At 42.7% G+C, this 21,187-nt stretch overlaps 1 protein-coding gene across 1 annotated transcript in view; it reads right to left on the bottom strand.

Annotated features, from left to right (window-relative positions):
- smtnb (smoothelin b) overlaps positions 1–21,187 on the bottom strand; it is a 45,118-nt gene that overhangs the window by 11,573 nt on the left and 12,358 nt on the right. Inside the window, 9 exon segments of the mRNA XM_072387888.1 lie at positions 1,793–1,866; positions 3,571–4,161; positions 4,631–4,682; positions 5,746–6,449; positions 11,300–11,402; positions 16,527–16,606; positions 17,437–17,515; positions 17,607–17,685; positions 19,219–19,376. Of these exon segments, the coding sequence (XP_072243989.1) occupies positions 1,793–1,866; positions 3,571–4,161; positions 4,631–4,682; positions 5,746–6,449; positions 11,300–11,402; positions 16,527–16,606; positions 17,437–17,515; positions 17,607–17,685; positions 19,219–19,376 (1,920 nt within the window).

The following is a 21,187-nucleotide window of genomic DNA, read 5'->3' as shown; positions in this document are numbered from 1 at the left end:
TTGGTAACAAATACAAGGAGCCACAATTTTTTTTTTTTTTAAACTCTCTAGTTGACTTTCTGATTTAAAGGCAATCTACTGCAAAACTGATACCATCAGCATCAACATGTTTTATTGGGATTTGAAAAAAAAAGCACGACTAAGTAAAAAGTTGAGGTTTTTGGTGTTGAGGTTAGACCACCTCGGAGAAGCCCGGACCACCCAACCGGATCAGAGTTTCAAGCAGAAACTGCAGTGGTCAATAAACAATCAACGTCACAAAACAGGAAGAGCTTTAAACTCGTGCTACGATGCACCGCCTCCATATCTGCACACTCTTCTTGCTGGAACGAAGATTTATTGCTATTGTTAAAATGCTAAATTATGAGGACACGTCTTCCCTTCCCACGACACTGAACTGTGACAAGACCAGAGAAAGTCAGGAAATTGGGGGGGGGGGGGGGGTGTGTCCCTCTGGATCTTAGAATCTCTTTAGCTGAGTCACTCAGTACGGCAAAACTTAAGCAAATCAGGCAGAAGCAGGTGAAATAGCAGCTTATCCATGAAGAAAGAACAGACTGACAGAAAGATGTTGTCAAATACATTCTTCTTAGCCTCACACAATTATAAGGCAGCTGTCATATGACAATGTGCAATGGTGCAACTTTGTTAAGATCCATTTCACAATTCTGATGAATTACTAAGTTAGAACTAAAGACTGATAAATAAAGCACTTTACTGATAGTTTTGCTGTGTTAAACACACACATTTTATTTCACAGCTTCTTCAATTACTCATTTACCACCAGCTGAAGTGCATATTTACAAGCTGTAAAAGCATATTCTGCAGAACTGTTGGACAAAAATGTTGCATTTTAAATAATAAAAGAAACCAGATTGGGCTTTTGTTTATTTCTGTCCTAACTAGTGTTTGTGTCTCAACAAGGACCTAACTGATAGAGAGTCTAATTACAACACCTTAAATCCACCCTGCAGCTATCTGGAGCCTCCTCCTTGCTCTAATTAACCAACTCTCTGATCCCATAATCAGATTACCACTGCTCTCCGAATACACAGCAATTAAAGAAAAAAAAAAAGAAAAGAGTAAACAGGACACTTCATGTTTCCTCACTCTCTCTCTCCATTCATCAGGACACTTCCTTTCACATAGCAGCGAGGAGTTAAAGGAATGAGGCAAATGGGAGTCAAGCTGTTCTCCCTAACCTCAGAGGTCACTGAGATGGGACAGAATTTGTTTGTACGCTCTCCTAATTCTGACAGCAGAATACTTCCAGCCAATCAGAGGGTGCTGATAGTTGCATCTTTGTCCTCCAAGAACAAAAAAGTGATGAAGAACTTGTGTCAGCATGTGCTTTCAGCCAGGTGCGATTTAGGGAAACATTACCCAGATAAAATTCAGTAGGCACGGTGTGCAGAGAGAAAACCAGGAATGGCCAGAACATCTCCCTATTTCACCCTGTCTCCTGCACATACCCTACAAGGACAGATGTGACTGGCTACCCACTCTTGTGTTTGATAAACACTGTTCTTCCCCCCCTCTGCTCAAACTCTGTCCGCCCTTCCCTCTCCTGGCTCGTCTGCTTTTAAGGCCTCTATAGGCGATTTCTGAGACAAACACTGTCAGAATTCAAATAATAGTTAACTGGAGGTTAACCAGAAGGTAAAAACAAACAACTAATCTTAAGCTGGGAACAAATGGAGGCAGATTTGTTAAAAAAAATGTTTAATACATTCTGTCAAGTCTCTGTGCAGCCTCAGTGTTGTGATCAGTTACAAGAAACTGCAGTTTGTACCTTGATGGAGGATCCGGAGGAGAAGGAAGAGGAGGAGATCTTGAATGGTGTTGCTCTTAAGCCAAGGGTTAACTCTGAAATAGATGGAGAAAACTGGCATTAAAACATTAAACATTTCGTGTTTTAGGGTAAATAAGAGCAATGCTGAAAGAGCCAGAAAGGTTCTTGTGTCCGTAAATATGTGTACATTGAGACTCACACGATGCTAGTGGAAACCATAAGTCAAGTTGCATAAGCTGCCACAGTTTCCTAAACAAAACAGACACATGTCTAGCGTAGGACAAGTGAGAAATGTAGATGACGGCACTTTTAAAATAAACAGGTTTCTTCAGTGGCCTCCAAGAGTGTGCACGTGCACGTGCACATCCCTCCCCCATCCCTCCGTATGCACGAAAGCCCTCTGAGCAGAGACAGGAGTGATGCACCCCAGCGCGGCACATTTACAAGCCTTTGTAGTGCTTTTTAGGGAAACCTGAGACACAATTACAGGCTGCCTTTACATGGAGCACGACAGGCAGGCTTCCAAAAAAGGAGCTCAAAAACATTAAAGCAAATTGGGCCCTGCGGGGCTCGCAGAGTTTTTCCTACACTGCGAGAGGTGAAAAGGCTGGACTTGCACAGGTCCAGCTCGTGTTTTAGGTACGCTATTCGAGTTGGATGACGTACCTTACCTGGACAGATCGCAACCTTGCTTCAAGGACTGAAACTTGTGACCAAGGTTTTCCTTCTTACAATTAATGCATTTAATGGATTGAGCATGTAATGTTCTGACACTGTTCAACTCCTGATAGGATGGGAATATATATATAAAAAAAAAAAATCTACAACTGTGAAGCAGCCGAATACTACCTGCAATTCATTAAGACTCAATCTTATACATTTTTTAGTTAAAAAATGTCCATAACATTCACTACTAAAATGTGGTGAGCAACCAAATTTAAGGTCAAATAAAACTTATGTTTAAATCCAGCCTTTTCTTGAATAAAAAGACTGTTTTCTGACAACATAAAAAAATATTTTGTTTGATTTCTAAATACCTGTTCTTGACAACATTCACATTCAAAGCGCTTCTTCCGAGACATAAGGATGGAGGTATTCAACCAGGTACACAGAAATAACTATTTTTTAAGCCGACGGTTGAGTGAGACAGAAGACATGGGAACAAAGGGGGGAAAAAAACAAACAAGCTCCTCATCTACAGGAAAAGCAACCAACAAGCTAGATTCCCAGATTAATTCCCATTTTCTCTTTCAAATGCATACGCAAATAAATGATAAAGTAAGTGATAAAGATTAAGAGGGGACAGACAATATCTACAGAGTACAACAAACAAAGCACTGTCCTGTGTGAGCAGGCAGGCTTGTTCATTTGCCCTATAACAGTAAAACTATTCAGATTGGGTCAGGATGGCCATTACAATATGTTCTCTTCTGTTGACCAGTGACCTCACCCCCCTCCAGACCGAGATATATGCCCACTCTATAACAAATGTCCTTCAGTGCAGTCATGCCATTTACTATTCAGCCCTAACATCTATTTGCACTCACCCATGTGCTTTGCTTGTTTAGCCTCACAAAAACTCTTGTCACCATCCCACATATGACCGATTCCTTTGTGCCAAGCACCTCCTACAGTGGGATTCCATTGATATTAACGAGAAAGAAATACGCAGTCGAGAAATAAAGATTCTTACCAGCAGAAAAATGAAGGCTCCAGTCATTCAGGCTTAAAAAGTCAGTTTGATTTAAAGTTAGATGCCGTAAGGTTGATGCTCCTACCTTGTCTTTGCCCCATGTTGGTGAGACGTGGGGTCATGCTGGTGATGGGTACGATGTTGCCTCTCGAGGCTGACGTAGTGGAGGTGGTGGTGCGCCCATCCTTGATCTCAATGGTGAGGAACGTCTTCATGTCTGGGTCTTCCTCTCCCTGAGGGACCTTTGTTCCAGCTGCTCTCCCTGGGGTTCTGTCTTCCTTTGACTCACAAGAGGCGTGCACATCTTTTTCAGCTGGAAGTCTCATCCCACCCATGGAGTTCTGCAATTGGCCGATTAAAGAAGGGGCTTTGTTAGCCCCACCTTTTGGCTGAGGTGTAGCCTGACTCTGGGACACATCAGAGGTGTTAGACGTCAAGTCCACACGAGGCTTTGCTGGCCTGTCTCCAGATGTGCTGAGGGATGCTGCTGGGTGTGTAAACAGCTCAGCAGCCCTGGAGAAATTCGTCTGGCCATAGGTGGGGCCGTTCCTTAGAGGAGTTTTCTTTAAAGCTGGGGTATTTGGGCTTTGGCTGGGCTCTGTGAACTTGCGCATTCGATCACGAACAGAGTTGGTGCGGTTGAACTGCTCCAGAACAACATCTTTTTTCTCGGATGCTGTGAAGTCAAAGAGAAACACTAGATGAAATCACACAAAAAGAAAAGAAATAAAAAAAAAAGAAATGCAGAGATTAGATCCACTTCTCTGCTCAGGCTGATGTTTGCAAAGTTATTGCATTTTGCTTACATCATCTCTTCATACATCTCCTCAGAAGCCTTCAACAGATCCTATCACTCTTTATCCACTTTATAGGATTTTTTCCAGCCCCTGTACTTTGCTTGACCTCTTACACTCGTGATTTTCTAACACATGTTCCTTGTTCCTAAATACTAACAGGTGGTGTGTGCAACACTTACTGTTTGGAAAATTTTTAAAAAATGCCTATGAGAAGATATTTTTAAGTCCCCCTAATAAAGAAAAAACATGCTTTATAGTACATTAGACAAGGGAAAGGTGGTGGTGAAGATAATCATAATAAGATAACTGATTTTGTGCAGAACTGAGAGAGTTAGACTAGTTTCTTACCATAATCCTTTGCTTTGCCATGAGTGAGTGACAAATCGCTGTTAACTGTTATCTGAAATGAAGGAAGAAAAACAAAGATGCATGAGAGAACAATCAGCGGAGGAAGTGGAGCAGAATAAAGGTCAACATCCTCTGCGCTTGGACTGATAGCCACAGAGCTGCTATAATAGACGGCATTGCACAGTCATAAGAAGCTTGAGTCCACATGTCTTGGGCTCTAGTGTAACTACATACACGTGGAACTACACAATTCTAAATACAGCATCAACTGATGGTGTTTTCATTATGCAACATGTATTCAGAGTGACACTGTTGGGCCTCTGTTCTTTTCTTGGCAGCATGGCCACGATGGACTCCAGAGTGTTTACATTACTCCCAAGAGACTGCACATCAGCACATAGTGCAGCAAACAATAAAAGAGGTCCGGAACCAGCCTTAGGTAAACACATTTAGCAGAACGAGCCAATGGCGTCATGCCGACAAGAGCCCCCAAGATGGGAAATGTTCCTCAACAGTTACCAGTCAACAGAGAAACAGAAGCTCTGTCCGTTCTCTGAGCTGTGGGAGAAAGACAGACTGAATATATGGCGTCTAACGCTGTTCATCCCTATCTGACACCTGGTGAGGCTGATACTCAGTGAGATGAAGCAGGTACACAGTTTGTTTGTGTAACCAAGTAACACAATTCAAACAGCATCTAACAGGAGCCTGTTCATGTTCATGGATGCCGACGGATGGAATTTCAGTCAGGGGACTATTGGTCCACTTGACTGTGGCTACACAGCTCAGCACCCCACTCTAGTGGTTCAGTTATAATAAATACTGAGTACTGTTGACGTTCAGTTGGCTCAGACTGCTCCGAGGTACATATGGATTACAAATTAAAAAGAAAAAAAAGCAGCTGCACCTGAGCAAAGACTCTACTCTCAACTGAAAATAGGTAAAGTGATTTACAAAGCTCATATTTATGATTTAGCAAACAAGGACAATGCAACCCACTTACATTCAGGTTCAACTGTGTTTCAAAACTTAACTGAAGTTTTCTTTAAATTTGTCACCTGTCAGCACAGTGTTTTCCACACACAAACACACACTACAGATTCTGTATACTCCACCTCTTGTCTCTGGAAGTCTGTTTTCCACTTGGCGCTCCCGTTGAGTAGGCCATTTACAGGATCTCTCCGAGATAAAACAGCCCCATCTGGCTGCTCCTGGTCAGAAACATTGTCCTGGTTTGACAAAGGCTGGACGCTGACAGGAACTTGGCTTTTCTCCGTTTCTGAATCTGTGCTGCAAGTTGAACCACTAGTGGTTGCCTCCACCTCCTCCACTGGACCCCTCTCCTCGAAAGACATACTCACACTGTGGTCAGATATCACAGAGTCCGTCCGTTTCCTCGGCAATGGGCCGATGCCGTCTGATGTCTCAGAACCCAAACGGGGTCTGACACATGAATCAGATACATCTGAACCCAATCTCTGTCTGGCATAAGATAGAGAGCCGATGCTTCGCTCTGATGCGCCGGAGTCAAGCCGCCCACGCTGGGAGGAACTCTGGCTCTTGTCTGAGGCTCCAGAGTCCAGCCGGGCTCGGTAGTTTGAGCTCAGACTCTTCTCGGAGGCCACAGAATCCAGATTGGACCTAGAGAGCACAGATGTCACGCTGCGGTCTGAAGCTGTGGAGTCTGACCTTTGACGGTGAGACAGAACCAGGTCAGCGTCTGTGTTCACGGACTCCCGCTGAGGCTTGAGCATCAGTGGTCCCGAGCAGTCATCCTTTACCAGGTGATCAAGAACCAGCACCATGTCGGAGTTGGAGCCTGTTACGGTAAAAGAAAACAAAACTTATGAAACATGAGAAAGTAATGCCTGTTTCTTGAGTTCTTTCTCTCACATCAGTAGTAAACTAAAGTGAAGTGAGAGTCACTGTGTGTGAGCAAAGGAAGCAGTAGGTGGTGACGTTCGAGCCTAACTGATGTAAAGTGAAATACTTCCGCAACACTGGGGCCCTAAGAGAAACCAGGTCAGAAAATATCACTCAGGATCATACAGGAGGCATGTGGAGTCATGAGGGGATGTAGACATTTCCTCTGGGCTGACCTCAGTTCCTGAGCAGGATTTATCAGATTGTCTTGGTGGATGTGCGTAAAAGAAGGAGGACGGCTTGTAAGTGGTGAAGGGGAGCATGTGGCACTACCACAGTTGGTAAGCAACAAGGAGTTGAGAAAAAAGGAGAGACAAAACCAATTGTCCAGATATAAACATTTTCCCGTCCCTCTTTCTAAACTCCTTAACTGCTCCTCCTCTCATCATGAAAACCACAGTCCAAACAACAGAGGTGCCCACATCCTCCCACTGTGATAGTTTCTACCCCCAGCACGCATGGTGCCGATATACGATAGGATATCTGAGGTTGTGTATGAACCACAGATAAGGAAAACAAACCAAAAGTATATCCAGTTCCCAGATCACATATACAAAAACATCTCTCAATGACCTCAGCCTGCAACCAAACAGGATTCTCCAAGTGTGCGTGCGTGCGATTTAAAAACCAAATCAAAGAGGGATTTGGTCTGACCGGGGGGCAACCAACATGGTCACTTTTAACTTTAAAATGCAGTGAATCTATGGTGAACATTCACACCTTTATTCAAACAGCAGATGTTTGTTTATTGATTACTGTTTAACACTGCCCCAAAAAGCAGTTAAGAAAAAAAAAAAAATCAAATACATCCACTTCATAAACCCGGTTTACTTATATCACAAGCTTAGAAAAAAGTTACAAAGGCTTTAGCCATGAGAGGATAAAAAGGCCAGAGTGTTGTTGATTAAACAGACCAGCTGATTATATAATAAGTCTCGAATAGAAAACGTGAGTGTGGTTCGGTATAAAGGACAATACATGGATGCCATTCTCACATGCGTCAGTGTGAACGGGCCCCTGCCCTGCAATGTATAAATCTAACGATGCACTCAATACAAACTCAATCACCGGTCAACTGTGACTGCAGTGAGAGCCAAATCGCGCTACTTCTTCAACAAACTACGGTCATTGATCACGTGTTTGACACAAGGAAGCCATTATTCCTATTGTGTGGCAATTTCTGGGAAAATCCCCATTGCTGCTGCATAATGAAAGGCTTTTTCAACATTCAAAATATCTAAAAAAGCTTCAATCTGTTGCCAGTGACAGAGCGCACAACAAAGGTCAACCATGAGATCTATTTATACCGCCTTTACAGTGAAGCTCTGACCCAAGCGTCCTCGCTGTGAACTGCTTAACACGATTTTTTTTGGGTTTCTTTTTTTGGACTTTGCTTCAGCAGCTCAAAACCAGCTTTGACATAAAGGGTTCACCAGTGTTGTATTCTGAAGGCAATCACAGGTCATTAAAGATGTTACGTTAGCTTTCCATTATGTTCCCACAAACATGTAAATAAAACAATGCCTTGGAAAGCTGACACTCCATCGGAAACCCTGTTCCCAAAAGGTTAACACGAATGCAAAACAAAACCCAACGGCTATTCAAAAGTTATGCTGGACTGGAAATGTATTTTTCTAAAAAACTGGGACAGGAGCAGGTTTACCACTGTGTTGCACTTCTAACACCACTCCACAAGACATTTCTCCAATTTTTGTCTCGTACAAGATTTTAGCTGATCACTAGTTTAAGGCCTCCTCGGTCATATTTTTCTTTGAGAATTAGTCAAATGTTTTCAGTGAGTGACAGATGGCCCCAACAAAGAAGCCATCTGGATGGCAGCTAATGTTATTCCAAAACTTGTACTTATTGTTGAACATCAATGATGCTTTCACAGATGCACTTATGCTCCTTAGTACCATCACAGATATTTTAACTGCTTTAATGTTAAGGCAGATGGTCCGTTTTCTCCAAAAAGCATTTCAAATATCCTCAGCTCATCGATATTTATCGGTGATCCAGATCATCTTAGTCATTCTCAAATAAGTTTCGACACGGAAAAGGCAGTCGTGTTTTAGGATCTTGTTTTTAAAACTCTCTTTCATTGCAGTCAGACCTGATAGCACAAATGTAAGTTGTTGTTTTTTCCTTTCCTGCCAAACAGAAAGCTCATATCGTGTTGTTTTCACATTAACTGTTATCTTCTATTAATAAAAATATCAACAATAATATAATATATATTAATACAATATCAACACAAGGACAAAATAATCATTCCAACCAAAAACTGCAGGTTAATCCTCTCAATTCTTTATTTTAGCTTTATAACTTCCAAAGAACCCTGAGGGTTTTATAATGCCTTCTATTGAAAGCCTTTGGTTTGAATGGGTTAACTTGAATTGTTTTTATATAGCGCTTCTGACCCATGCAGTAAATATCACTACAGCATCTCGTCTGCCTCATTTTTGGCTTTGTGTGAAGAGTACAGAGATTTCTCCAGATTATCTGAATCTGAGAACAAAATCTACAAAAAAAAAAAAAGTTACAGAAAATATTTGGTTGGATCATGTTTAGTTTTGATTACAGCACACATTCACCAAAACAACTGTGTCATTTCCAGTTAAGTGTAAGGTGAAAGTAATATGATCTCAGTGCATTTTTATTTAATTTACAGTCGGCACAACTTTTCTTAGCTTTTTATGAAGTAAGAAATCTTGTCTGTGAACATGATGGAAGCACCAGAGGAAAAGTCAGCGGATCACCAACACAGCAGAATCTGTCCGGGGGTGCAGGGAGTACAATCTTTTCACGGCAACTCATCGAGTTGTTGTTGAGATGTTTCAGTGGTGACTCAAGTGGTGGATCAACCACAAGATTAACACTTAACATCTCAACATCCATACCACTGGCATTGTTAAACAACGCTGAAGCAATCGCATTACATGAGAGTAGTTGAGCAATTTGTTTTTAGAATCCACACCAGAGTTACAACACCATGCCCGCAGTGATTTGTATGCAGCAGACCAGAGACTTATACGAATGACAGAGACCTGGTATTTATGCTAACACACCAGATGTGCCTGTGCTCAGGCCAGTCACTGGGTTACTGTGTCCAACTGTAATAAGTGTGTCAGTGTTCCTTTCTGAACTCTTTTGGGAACTTGAAACACAAGGTAAATTCCACTCTGAAAACATTTCATTTCCTAAATCATAGGCTTACCTGCTACAGTTTGCACTAAAACACAGTACAGCTGGCACATGGTGGAAATAGAGGCTTTTTTCTCTGGAAGGTAGAGTTATGCGTTTGTGCTACGTTCAAAGACCGGAAAAAAAAACGAATACTGACCATCTAAGTATATCTTTTATGTTCTGCCATTTTTACCCATCAAAAGAAACAACCCCTTTAATCCTTTCCTGACCACAAAAGTCCAGTGTCTTTGTTGAACGATGTTCACTCTAAAATACACATTTCTTTTTTGCTTTTCTACGGTGGTCTTTTTTTGGTTGATCCTAGTTTCACCCTGGCTTAAATTGTAAGGCAGGGATAAATCAAGAACAGTGGGGAGTTTCTCCGCCACGTCAAAACATCCTTGGTTCTGTTCTGGTATCAGCTTTATTTAGCAGAGGTGTGGTTGTTGGGTTTCCCTCTCTTCCTTCCCATAACCCCACCACCAACCCCTGGTCGCCGTGAAGGACATCGAGATCCAAACCTGGACCAGAGCAGGCCACACAGAATGACATTTATTATGACAATCAGCTCCACGCCAAGTTGCAGTTAGCAGAGCGAGAGCTTAAAGAAAGATGAAATCTAAAAAAAAAATTTAAATTAAAAAATAAATTAAAAAAAAGCATAGGATCAAAGTTACCTTTGTGGTCTATAAGAAGGGGATTTAACACTTTCAAACTGACCAAACTCTACATATGTTTGAAACAATATTCACTGCTTGTAAACAATGGATTTTTGTCATTTTACAGGCTACTCATTATTAACTCTGAAAGTGTTCCTGCTCAGTGCCAGAAACTCAAGTGAACGAAACACATTCATTCCTTCCTGAAGGCTTGCATTCATACAGCTTCATTGATGGCTGGACTAACAGAGTTTCTTATAAAATTACTTGATACTTAAAAAGTCAAAGTCATTAAGTCTATGGCTGTGACTGACTCCAAACACTTAATAAAGTTAGATGAAGGAGCTTAAAGAGTCTAGACTAATATGACCTCCTGACCGCCACCTCAGGAGAACGGCCTCTTATAGGCTACTGATTTCACAGCAACAGAAGAGGAAAACACATCTGCAGTCACAGGTACATGAAACAGAGGTGGTCAGTGTTGGTTTTGTGTTATTGGAACCTACCTCAACTTGACCTTTAAGGGAATGTCTACAGTATACACAAGTTTCTGTATTGCAGCGATCCCAAAAGCGTGATATGTAAATATGACGCAACTGTGAGGGTGGCCAACCCCGGCCTGTTCAACAAAAGACTTACTCTGAAGAGCTTTCACGCTCAGTGTGGTGCAGAGGAAGTGTTTCTCACAGGCTCAGAGGAGCAAAACACAACACGACTGGAAAAAACACAATGCTAGAATGTGGCAGAAATAAGTTTCAGAAACAAAAACCCCACAAGAATAAAACAAACACCACAAAATTTCACAAAATATATATAAAAAAAGAAAATTGTATTTTTGCTTTAAGTGCTGTTGCATTATTCTGTTGCACGCGTGAACCTCAGGGCCTCAGCAGCTTCTTACCTTTCCTTTGCAGCTCCCTGCTTTGCTGCGTCTGCTGGGTGTGTAACTCCTGGATCGGCGATCTGATGCGCTCCAGCTCACTGTGTCGCTCTCGCTCCGTCTCCTGTGAAAATGAAAATTATGCTCAGTGCACTTCAATACAGCAGTGAAATCCCAGAGCCTTTTCATTAGTTCGGAAATGTGTCTGCCACCATCATACTGACACCCCGCATCCGCTCCATGTCTATCTCTTCAAGGTAAACCATCTTTTGCTGGAGGTTAAGGTCAAAAGCTCCAGACATTATGAGCAACACGTGTAGCCAGCTGGAAAATTAAAGATCTATTCTATTTTCTGCTGCCAGTGGCTGAGAAGGAGGCGCCCCGAGTGTCAAATGAGCTGACACATAATAAATACATGGTTCACCACTGTCTTATAGGCTCTGCTTTCACTGTTTTCGGGTAGATTCTGAATTTTCAGATGATATGCAGCCACAACCTCTAGCTTTCTGGCTCCAAGAGGGGAAATCTATGTTGAGAGGCAGCAGTATTTTGGCATATGGAGAGGAAATGGGTAAGGTGTGGAGGGAGAAAGATGTAGATACTGACACTACTGCTGGGCCTCTGGTGCTTGACCCTGAGCTTCTCCAAGAGAGTCAGCTGCACAAACAAGGCTCATATGAGCACGAGTGCACACACACACATCCATACACTTTAAATCACATCTGTACAAATTCCTAATCCACTACACTCTTAAGACTTGTAAATGTTTCTATGAAAGGGCAAAAAGCTCCTGTGTAGGAATCCATGTGTTATACATCAGTTTAACACTGAGCAACATCATCTCTCAAAGGTGTTTTACAACAGACATGTGGATCAACAAAGGTTTGAGTGGATCCTAAAAAAAAATAAAAAAATACAAAAGATCATCTTAAATACAGAAAATACAGTAATCTGACCAGATTTACAAAAAAAAAACAACACACACCCAGCCAGACAATCACATGCTACAATCAGTTTGCATGTGACAACAATCTAAGAAAAAGAGAGAGCAGTGTTGTCTCAACAGTAGTCTGAAGATCTTCTAAAATAATTTTTTTTTTAAATCAAAGCAGTTCGTGATCAGAGCATACGAAGAGAGACTGAATGTTAACGTGGTCAAATCTGAACACCAGCGAGTGGCAGAGGTGAAAAAGAACTGGCGGCTTTTTGCTCCATTGACTCCGACCTTCCCCACCTTGAGCGGATTATAGGGCAGAGCAGCTCAATCGCTGAAGAGAAAACGTAATCAGACACTCCTGAAGGAGACAGCAGCGCAAACAGGAAAGGAGAATCTGGAGTGGCTCAGCTCGGGTTCAAACTCATGATTAAATCTGTCACATGATTTACTTTGTCAAGTTAGTAAAGTCTTTTCACTGGAATCATTCAGGAGAGATTAGTCTGAAAGGGAAAAAAAAAAATGTAAATCTACACATGTAGTTTTCCAGCATCCACTTTTTCCATAAGGAGTGAAAATAGCAGCACACACACTTAGGTGTAAAAGTGTCTCCTCAGCTTCTAAAGACAATAGTAAATGTCACCATTTTAGTCCGCCACACCGCCGTTGGAAGCAGTAATTTAGCAGAATGCTCCTTTAATGAGGCATTAAAATGTCTGATGAGTTTGGGGAAAACAAACAAAACAGTGAAGGCTCTACAGTGAAAAAATGTGAAAGGAACCACACAAAAGACAGCCCCCCCCCCCCCCCCCCCCCCAGTGTGGAGTCACCCAATCAAAGAGTCACAGGGGGAGATAATTGTGTTTGAGCCATAAACTCAATTAAAGAGAACAACTCTTTCCTCACCCACCCCCCCTCACCCTCTCCTGCTCCTACCACTAGTCAGACAGAAGGCTGTGATTTCAAAGCTCCAACTAAACCACAGGGAACATATTTCTCACAGACAGTGAAGGAGGGTGAAAAAAGGGAGGACAAAGTGAAACTGAAGATGGAGACCAGAGCTCAGGACCTACTGCCAGCCACCATGCAGTCATTAGCGGCTTCCCTCCAGTCCCAACAGAAAGGACCTGACAGAGTGGAACCAACAGTGACACCATCCCACACAAGCACACACGGACCCCTCATCCCGTCTGGCCTCAGGAGCCCGTTTGTGTCAGACCAACTGCAGAATTTCCAAACTGTAAACACAAAAACAACCATCCTCTCCACTGACCACAGAGAAGCGGGGGCTGCGAGGACCCCTTTGAGCCTTCTAGTCCACAAAAAAAAAAAAAGAAAGAAAGAAAATAAACACCAAACGATGGGACGCGACTCCTTTACCAACCAATGGAAACACAAATGAACAATAAGAGCTGCAGTGTTCCAGGTTCGCGTTCAACTTAAATCCACCACACCGCTGGTGAGGTCAGACTATTTGAGGGTCATCCATGCCTGCACGTGGAAAAGTAGAAATCTAGCCGCTCACTTTCCATTACTGCAGCCTGAGGAACCACACACTCGGCATAGCTCCAATAACACCAATACAGTAGCAATCATCTCTGTATCACACACACCGTCTGGACTGAGGAAACCCACAGAGGCTCAGAGTCTCATTCCCATTTTTACGGACTACAAATCATCACATGCCAATCTGAGCTTACTCTCAGCTCTTTTTCTTTCCTTAAACAGTCTCAATTAACTTTTTCCTCTTACAACACACTTCCTCAACTCCAATAAACACTCACTGTTACAAACACTATACCTGGTTTTAGACGGTTAAGCTGCTGTCTACTCAGGTGTCCTCTTGCAACATATTTATAATGAGTCGAGAAAACAAACTAGTCGCCATATGTACAGGATGATGTGGACCTGAGCTCACCTAGGCAGCATGCAAGCCTTCAAACTCAATTAATGCAATTTAAAATGCAAGTATTAAATAAATTTGTTCTTTTCCTTTTCAACAGAAGTCATTTAATCTCAGAACAAATTTCGTGCCATGCATCATAAATTAAACTATAATCATTCAACCTGTCAGCTAAAATGATGTGAAAAAGTGATGCAACGGCAAAGGACCATTATGCACACAAACCTGAAATGTAAACACAGAGGCAGGCACATCCTATTCTTCAACCAGAAGGAAACGAGCACAGAGGAAAGACTTTTGAATGACTTTTCAGTGCAAAAGAAAAAAAAAAAGAAAGAAAATCAAAAGAGCATTTGATCTGTGACACGACTGGAAAAAAATCAGAGAGACATACCTTCTCTTCACCAGACTGACTGCCTTTCTTCCTTCCTCTCTTCTTCTCTCTAAGCTGTAACCTTCTTGGAGTCAGAGAGTCCGCTATTCTGCCGCTCTACTCCCTCAGCCACATCATACACACTCACACACAAACATTTACACCACCACAAACACACACATAATACCAACAAGCCACTCCCTTGACTTCCCCTCCCTCCCATTCTGTCTCCAGAGGGATCTGACCCCCACCACACAGACACACACACACAAAAGCACTTCCCTACAGGTTAATAGGTTGCCTGGTTGACACATTAACTTCTGACACACTCTGCCTTTACTTTGACCTATTTTTTTTTTTTTTTGAACAGCTATACAAAATATTTCCCCATTAAAGAGCTGCATTTAGACGATTTTATACTTTGCGTTTTTCGGCATGACAATAAAGATTTTAGTCCAATACTAACATTTTTCTGTCACATACACACATTTAAAACTCCATATAGAAAGGTGCTATCTTTGTTTCTCCAAAAAGAGTAAAAGCGAGCTTTTATCCTGCATGTCATCCATACCCATTAAAACTAACTTCCAAATTAATTCTGTTGAATTACAGATGAGCCACACTAATCTAGTAACAAAACCGTTTTTTTAAGCTGCTACCACTAAAGACCTATTGCGTGCGCCTGTCTGCTGTGCAGGCCTATCTAGGACCACCATCTTCTACAGGACAATTGCAAAAAGCTCAAAGAGATCTGTTGCTGTGATGTGAGTGGAAGGAGCCCCGCTGCTGCTGGCTGATGTTGTTTTTGGCCACGTCCCCATTCCAGCGCAGACAAGACCGCTGGGCCACAGCTGGTGGCCTCCCATATAAATACACGCCACCCCCAGCCCCATTACCCCTCAATCATCTCAACACCCATGGCTCACAACTCGGCCACCGTACAATTCAGCTGTCCTACAGGAAGTGGGGCTTGAATATTAGAGCATCCTGTTACGACAAGAGTTCTAGAAGAAGAAGAATACACACATGCACAAAGGACTGCATTCAAGCGGAGCACAGGCTGCAGGAGACAATGGGACCGATACTAACATCCTTTCATTTCTTTCCTTTACCATATCACTACGTTGGGGAAATTGGGTGCTTTCAAATGCACTACCATAACTTTGATAATATGACTGATTGTGTTTTCTTGTAAAGTGTAGATACAGCAGGTGTTTCCTCTCTTAAAGCCTTAGTTTGTATAGCAGTGACTGCATACAGCAAGAATTAACTTTGTTATTCCAACACAGAATCCCATCCACTGCAAATGGAGCATTCATCAGAAAACTGCAATCAAAAACAGCAGATAAGATAACATCTGGCCCTTGGAAGACACTCAGGGGCCTCGTGCCTTCACATTATAAAACTGACACTCAACCACTAGAGGGCGGGTCAGCTGTGAGACACTTCTAAACGGAGCCACGAAAGGATTCAGACAGATGAAACACCTCATTCACCCCCCCATACTGTGACAGCCTGTACATTTAGATGTGCGCAAGATGCTCCCGGCCAAAAACAATTTACTGCCTGCACTAAACACCAGAGTCAAAGTAAATTGTATCTTTCACTTAAAAAAAAAAGGCCAAAACCAGCATGACGAAGTAAAAAACCGAAACACATTCCTGACTCCGTGGCAGTTGAGGCCTATGTTTTTGTGTGTGAGCGCGCGCCTGGTGTGGCCACAGTCATAACTCAAGTGACAATGCCAGTTGTTGTTTGCTGCATTCTTCATTGCGGCAGCATAGAGACCTCTGTGGTCACGGTTGTCATGCAAACAAACTTTGCACCCGCAAAATCATCTGTGCTTGGCTCATTTTTGTCAATGGAAGCTGACATGAGCATAAGAGATATTAAACAGATGTTTAATATCTCTTGTGGTGAGATTACCAAAGAGTTGTAATGGCGATAGTTGGACAACATCAGGATAATGTAGAGGCATTTTATCATTTCCATCTCCCATCATCAGCACCAATTGCTCCATTATTTCTGCTGTACTCACCCCAGCTCCCATGGTGCTCTGAGGCTCCACACTCTCAGGCTCCAGGCAGCGTGCGGACACCTTACTTTTCTCCACGGTCCCTAAAACACACACAAACACAGCAGTTATAGTCAAACTATGTTGAGAATAAAAGAAGGTGATGCAGTGTTCACTCCGTCGTCGACCGTGAGATCACGTGCGATATCAGATACGAGTTGAGGTGGGATTATCTGAAGAGTGCTGATGTGACCGAAGGTGGAATATTTGTATCAGCGCACTCGGGCATCACGGGACTTCAGAATGACAGAGGCCTCACGCAGATCAGATAGCGCGAAGGAATGACAGGAATCCACTATCTGATCCAGCATCATACTGTAGGTAGATCTGACATGGTAACTATGGCAACAGACAGGCACGCATGCCAGCACTTCATGAGCAACAGACTGAAAATAGATACCTACTTTTTCTTTGACATTTAAATCCATAACGTGAGCAGGTGGAAAGATTCTTTTACTTTTACCTTAACGCCCTCATCAGGCCAAACTGTGTCAATGCTTCTTGGTAAAATACACCATCCTCTGGAGTTGTAAGTGGCATCTAGTTGGCCAAACCATATAGCCAATATAAATACAAATTTTTCCAGTAGTATCCTCATCAAATGTATTTGTTTGATTTTCCTTTTCTGCAAAACATTACATCAGTTTAATTGGATTATCACTAGAACCCCTAAAATACTGACCAAACTAATCCAGACTAATTAGGTTAAATGTCTAAAGTAGCACTACACGGCAAAGAGTGCATCACCCTAACTTGGTTTGTCACAGTGGCACAGGTGATATCAGTTGAAGTCTATCCTCAGTAATCTCCATAGGGTTTAATCTTAAACAGACAAGCTGTGGCGGACTGTGCAGACAGAAACATCCCAACTCACCTTGCAGCTGCTCATCTCTGATCCGTCGGATAGATGCTCGGATCATCTTCCTCTCCTCGTACTCACTGGCAGCACGGAGCTACAAACAAACATACAAGAAAGCTCAGCGCTCCCCCACACTGAAGTGAAATGGTCATTGTTAACATAATTAAAGATCTTTTAATATGCACCATTTTTGTGAGCTCGTCGACATCCTGGATTGATTGGAGTTTCTGTGACAGGACGTCCAAGTTCTCGCTGGATTCTGACCTGAGCCAAACAAGAAAAAAGCAACCATTTCAACAGCCCATCAACACACGCCCAAGGATAACATTTTTTTTTTTTGGCCTGAAGAAAACCCAGAGAAAAACTGTTTTCAAAGAGAGAATTGAAGAAGTGAAACTCTAACATCTGAGATTTGAGAGCAATGACATAAACTACCTAAAAAGGCTGCTCTCATCCTCCCTTCTTTTAGGTCTAGGATTTCTCCATTTCACTGCTCACTTTTGTTAGTTTCTATTACTCATACGCTCCTTCAGTCCCCTCATTATACTTGTTTTTCTACATTTGCTGGTATTAAAGGATGTGCAGCACGCTGGAGTGGGAATATTTCACATTCCACTGCTGAGAGGAATGGGAAAATGCAACCCTCAATTGAGTTATTCTTCGTGCAATGTGCATATACGTGAAACAGTAGGTGTGCTTTCTTTAGCAGCTTCAGGCAGGCACCTCCATTATTTTTGTAACCCAAGTCATCTGAGAGCAGAGGTGAATGGAAATGATTAGGCGCCACCAATATTCTTCGGAAGATTCAGTGACAGAGAGAAAGCAGCGGCAGAAGGCTGGGTAAACTCCTCACATCAAATAGTGTTAAATCTTTTCTTTACTCCGATCCAGATGCTGGGATTGCACCTCTACGCTTGAACTAAAATGAACATCTGTAATAGAACTCAGGGTAGCCTATTCTAAGGAACTTTAGATTTCAGTTGACTAAAGTTCAGACCACCCAAATGCTATGGTGTTTCTCGAGTTTTGTTGTTTTCTGTCTTTGTTATAATCCAAAGTAAACACAACTGTATAGAGATTTATTAACATTTCATAATGCTGATTAGCTGAAAGGAAAAATAAACAGCAAACGTGTGGCTTTCTGGTTTAAGTGCTGCAGTTTGACAACAATGGACAGAATTCCTAAATGGTCAGAGCCAATCAGGAAAAAGTGCCATCAAGGGAAGCCTGTATTAGTCTCAAAGTTGAATTGAAAAAAAAAAAAAAACTCAGTTTAACACAGTAAAAAAAATCTTTGCATAGCATTTACAATTTTATAAAGGCGATACATAAAAACAAAAAAATTATCATCTTTTTGGGTAACTTCAGGCCCGTTTGCCCCATTTTTCGTTCGGCTTACCAGCTAAAACATCTTAATTGACAAAATAGGCAGAAGACATATAGTATTACAGCTGAGTTATCAGTTTATTCACATTCCTCAGCTGAATGACAGGTGCTGGGAAATGTTTATCTATGAACTGGAAAAATACCGAGAAGGCTCTGAAAGGCAAATAAATGAATGTCTTGACGATTCCAATGTGAAGCTTATGAGCCGAGGGTAAACTCTTGGAGCTATTGTAAAATGAGTATGCGAGCTGGAAATTGGAAAATTTATTGTAGCTGCAGTTTTCAGTCCCCTGTGGTTTCCTGACTTGACTTTTGCAGACTTTTCCCCCTGGAGCTGAAGAATGCTGCATCTGGATTTGTGACTCGCCCGTACAACAGGCCTCGTGCACTTCTCAAAGTGTGTGACCTCACCTGTGCTGGTTCTCCTTGTCCTCCTGCTGATTGAGGCGTGTGGGTCGAAATCTCTTGCTGGCCAGAGCGGCCTCCATGTCCTCGATCTCCCTCCTTCTCAACTCTCGGATGGCTGAACGGATGAGACGCCTCTCGTCCAGATCCACCGTTCCATCCAGCTGCAACATAAAGAAAAAAACACAGACAGGGAATGAAGATGAATACAAGAGAAAAAGAGTGATGCCGGATACCAAACATTTGGTTTGCAGTGACTAGTCACTTGTCACTCTCAGATTTACGTGACGCACCAAAGAGTCAGGGTCATGGCATGAAAGGAAATGGTCACACAATCCCTTGCAGAGATAGAAAGGGTCACTTGCCTGCTCTCAGAGAAAATACAGGGCAGTAAATGAGCTGAACTGTAAGGTCAGAGCAAAGTCAAGGGCCAATAGAATCAGCTACTGTAAGCTGCCATCTCTTACTCTATGTAATTAACCCCTACTTAGCCGTTTCATGACAGTTTCCTACACAGTAGAGGAATCAGCCTTCATAAAACTCCTTTTGTGATTTTTAATTGCCAGACCAATCAGGGTCACATCTGATGGAGATTATGTGATGATATTTCTGAACATGTGGTAGGGAGGTCCAGAGTTAGCAATGCAGACAGACGACTTATTGACTGGTGATGACAGGTGATCCGACCTTACTAATGAGAAAAGACACCACCTGAGCAAGGAGCAGAGGACGAGAAGCAGGCCTGGCAACATCTGGTGCTCGGCTTTAGGAAACAAGTGTGTTCATCTCTCGAGGTTGACCAATCATTTCGGGTGCCGTCATCTGTCAAACGGGAGCCAGACTGCAGGAGGATTCAGCTGTTAGTGACCCACTTCAGATCTCACTGAGCCTTTTCATCACTGACTCGTTATTACTTAAGTATATAAAAGCACACCTGCAGGCAGACACACACCACCTCAACAAGCCAGATGTTTTCATCTGAGCGATAGCCCTGAGCATGGGAGGGGAGAGGGAGCCCCTTCTTGTCATACAGGAATAGGATCTCTCTTTTGGTCGAAAGCAGGAACCTGTCAACACATGCAGCGATGAGCAGCTCCTCTGGCAGGCTTTTCTTAGAAAACGATTGCTCAAGCAAACTCTTCAAGGTTTCCTGCTGCACCAGTGAAAAGCGACCAGGTCGAGACACAAGCCTTTGTTTGCCCACTGCTCTCTACTAAAGGGAGCTGGACACGGCTGTTAAGCTAAGCCTTACATGCAGATCGGTTGGAAAGGGAGCTGACGTGCTCCACAGCTGGGCCCAGGGAAGGATAAGGAGGAGGAGGGTCTTTTCACAAGAGATGAAGAGGACCAGCAGATTTGAGGTCTCGCTGTGGTTTAGCAAAATATGCAGCTGAAGCTGCACTGGCTCAAAGGGACTCTTCCATATACTGTAATTTGTGGAAATCTAAAGTGCTGAGCTGACTGAAAATAATGGGTAAGTGGAAAAAGAGCTCTGACATGGCTGGAAGAAAGGATATGAGCAAAGAGGAGAAGAATAGGGGGCCCAAGATGACAATGTGCAAAAGAGAAAAATGAAAGGGCAGCTACACTCGAGTATGACTAAAAATGGCTAAATGAGAGCTGGGTGGGAAAGAGCCAGGCCTTGCACAGGTCATTCCTCACATTCCTGCTGACTCACAAGGAAAAAAAGATGGTAGTGAAATCCTGCAATCATGAAATGGGTTTGGTTCCAGTCCAGCGCTCGGATGATATGACGACCAGGAGCGACAGACCCAAGTTTTTGACGGTGAGGAAGGAAAAGCAATCAAAAGAAATGAGAACACGTCACTCAGTGTCTGTCTGTGTGGGCATAACGGACATACTGACAACACAACACACATAGTGACCCAACACTCGAGGGAGCGGTCTGTTACCACACTGTCAAACTCACTGCTGAGTAAATGTTATGATGCCATTATACAGCCTGTACAGTTGC

This window comes from Leuresthes tenuis, unplaced genomic scaffold, assembly GCF_036924035.1.
Source record: "Leuresthes tenuis unplaced genomic scaffold, fLeuTen1.0.hap1 SCAF_6, whole genome shotgun sequence".
NCBI classification, from domain to species: domain Eukaryota; kingdom Metazoa; phylum Chordata; class Actinopteri; order Atheriniformes; family Atherinopsidae; genus Leuresthes; species Leuresthes tenuis.
Note: the sequence above shows the minus strand (reverse complement) of the source record. Positions and strands in the feature narration are given on the sequence as shown.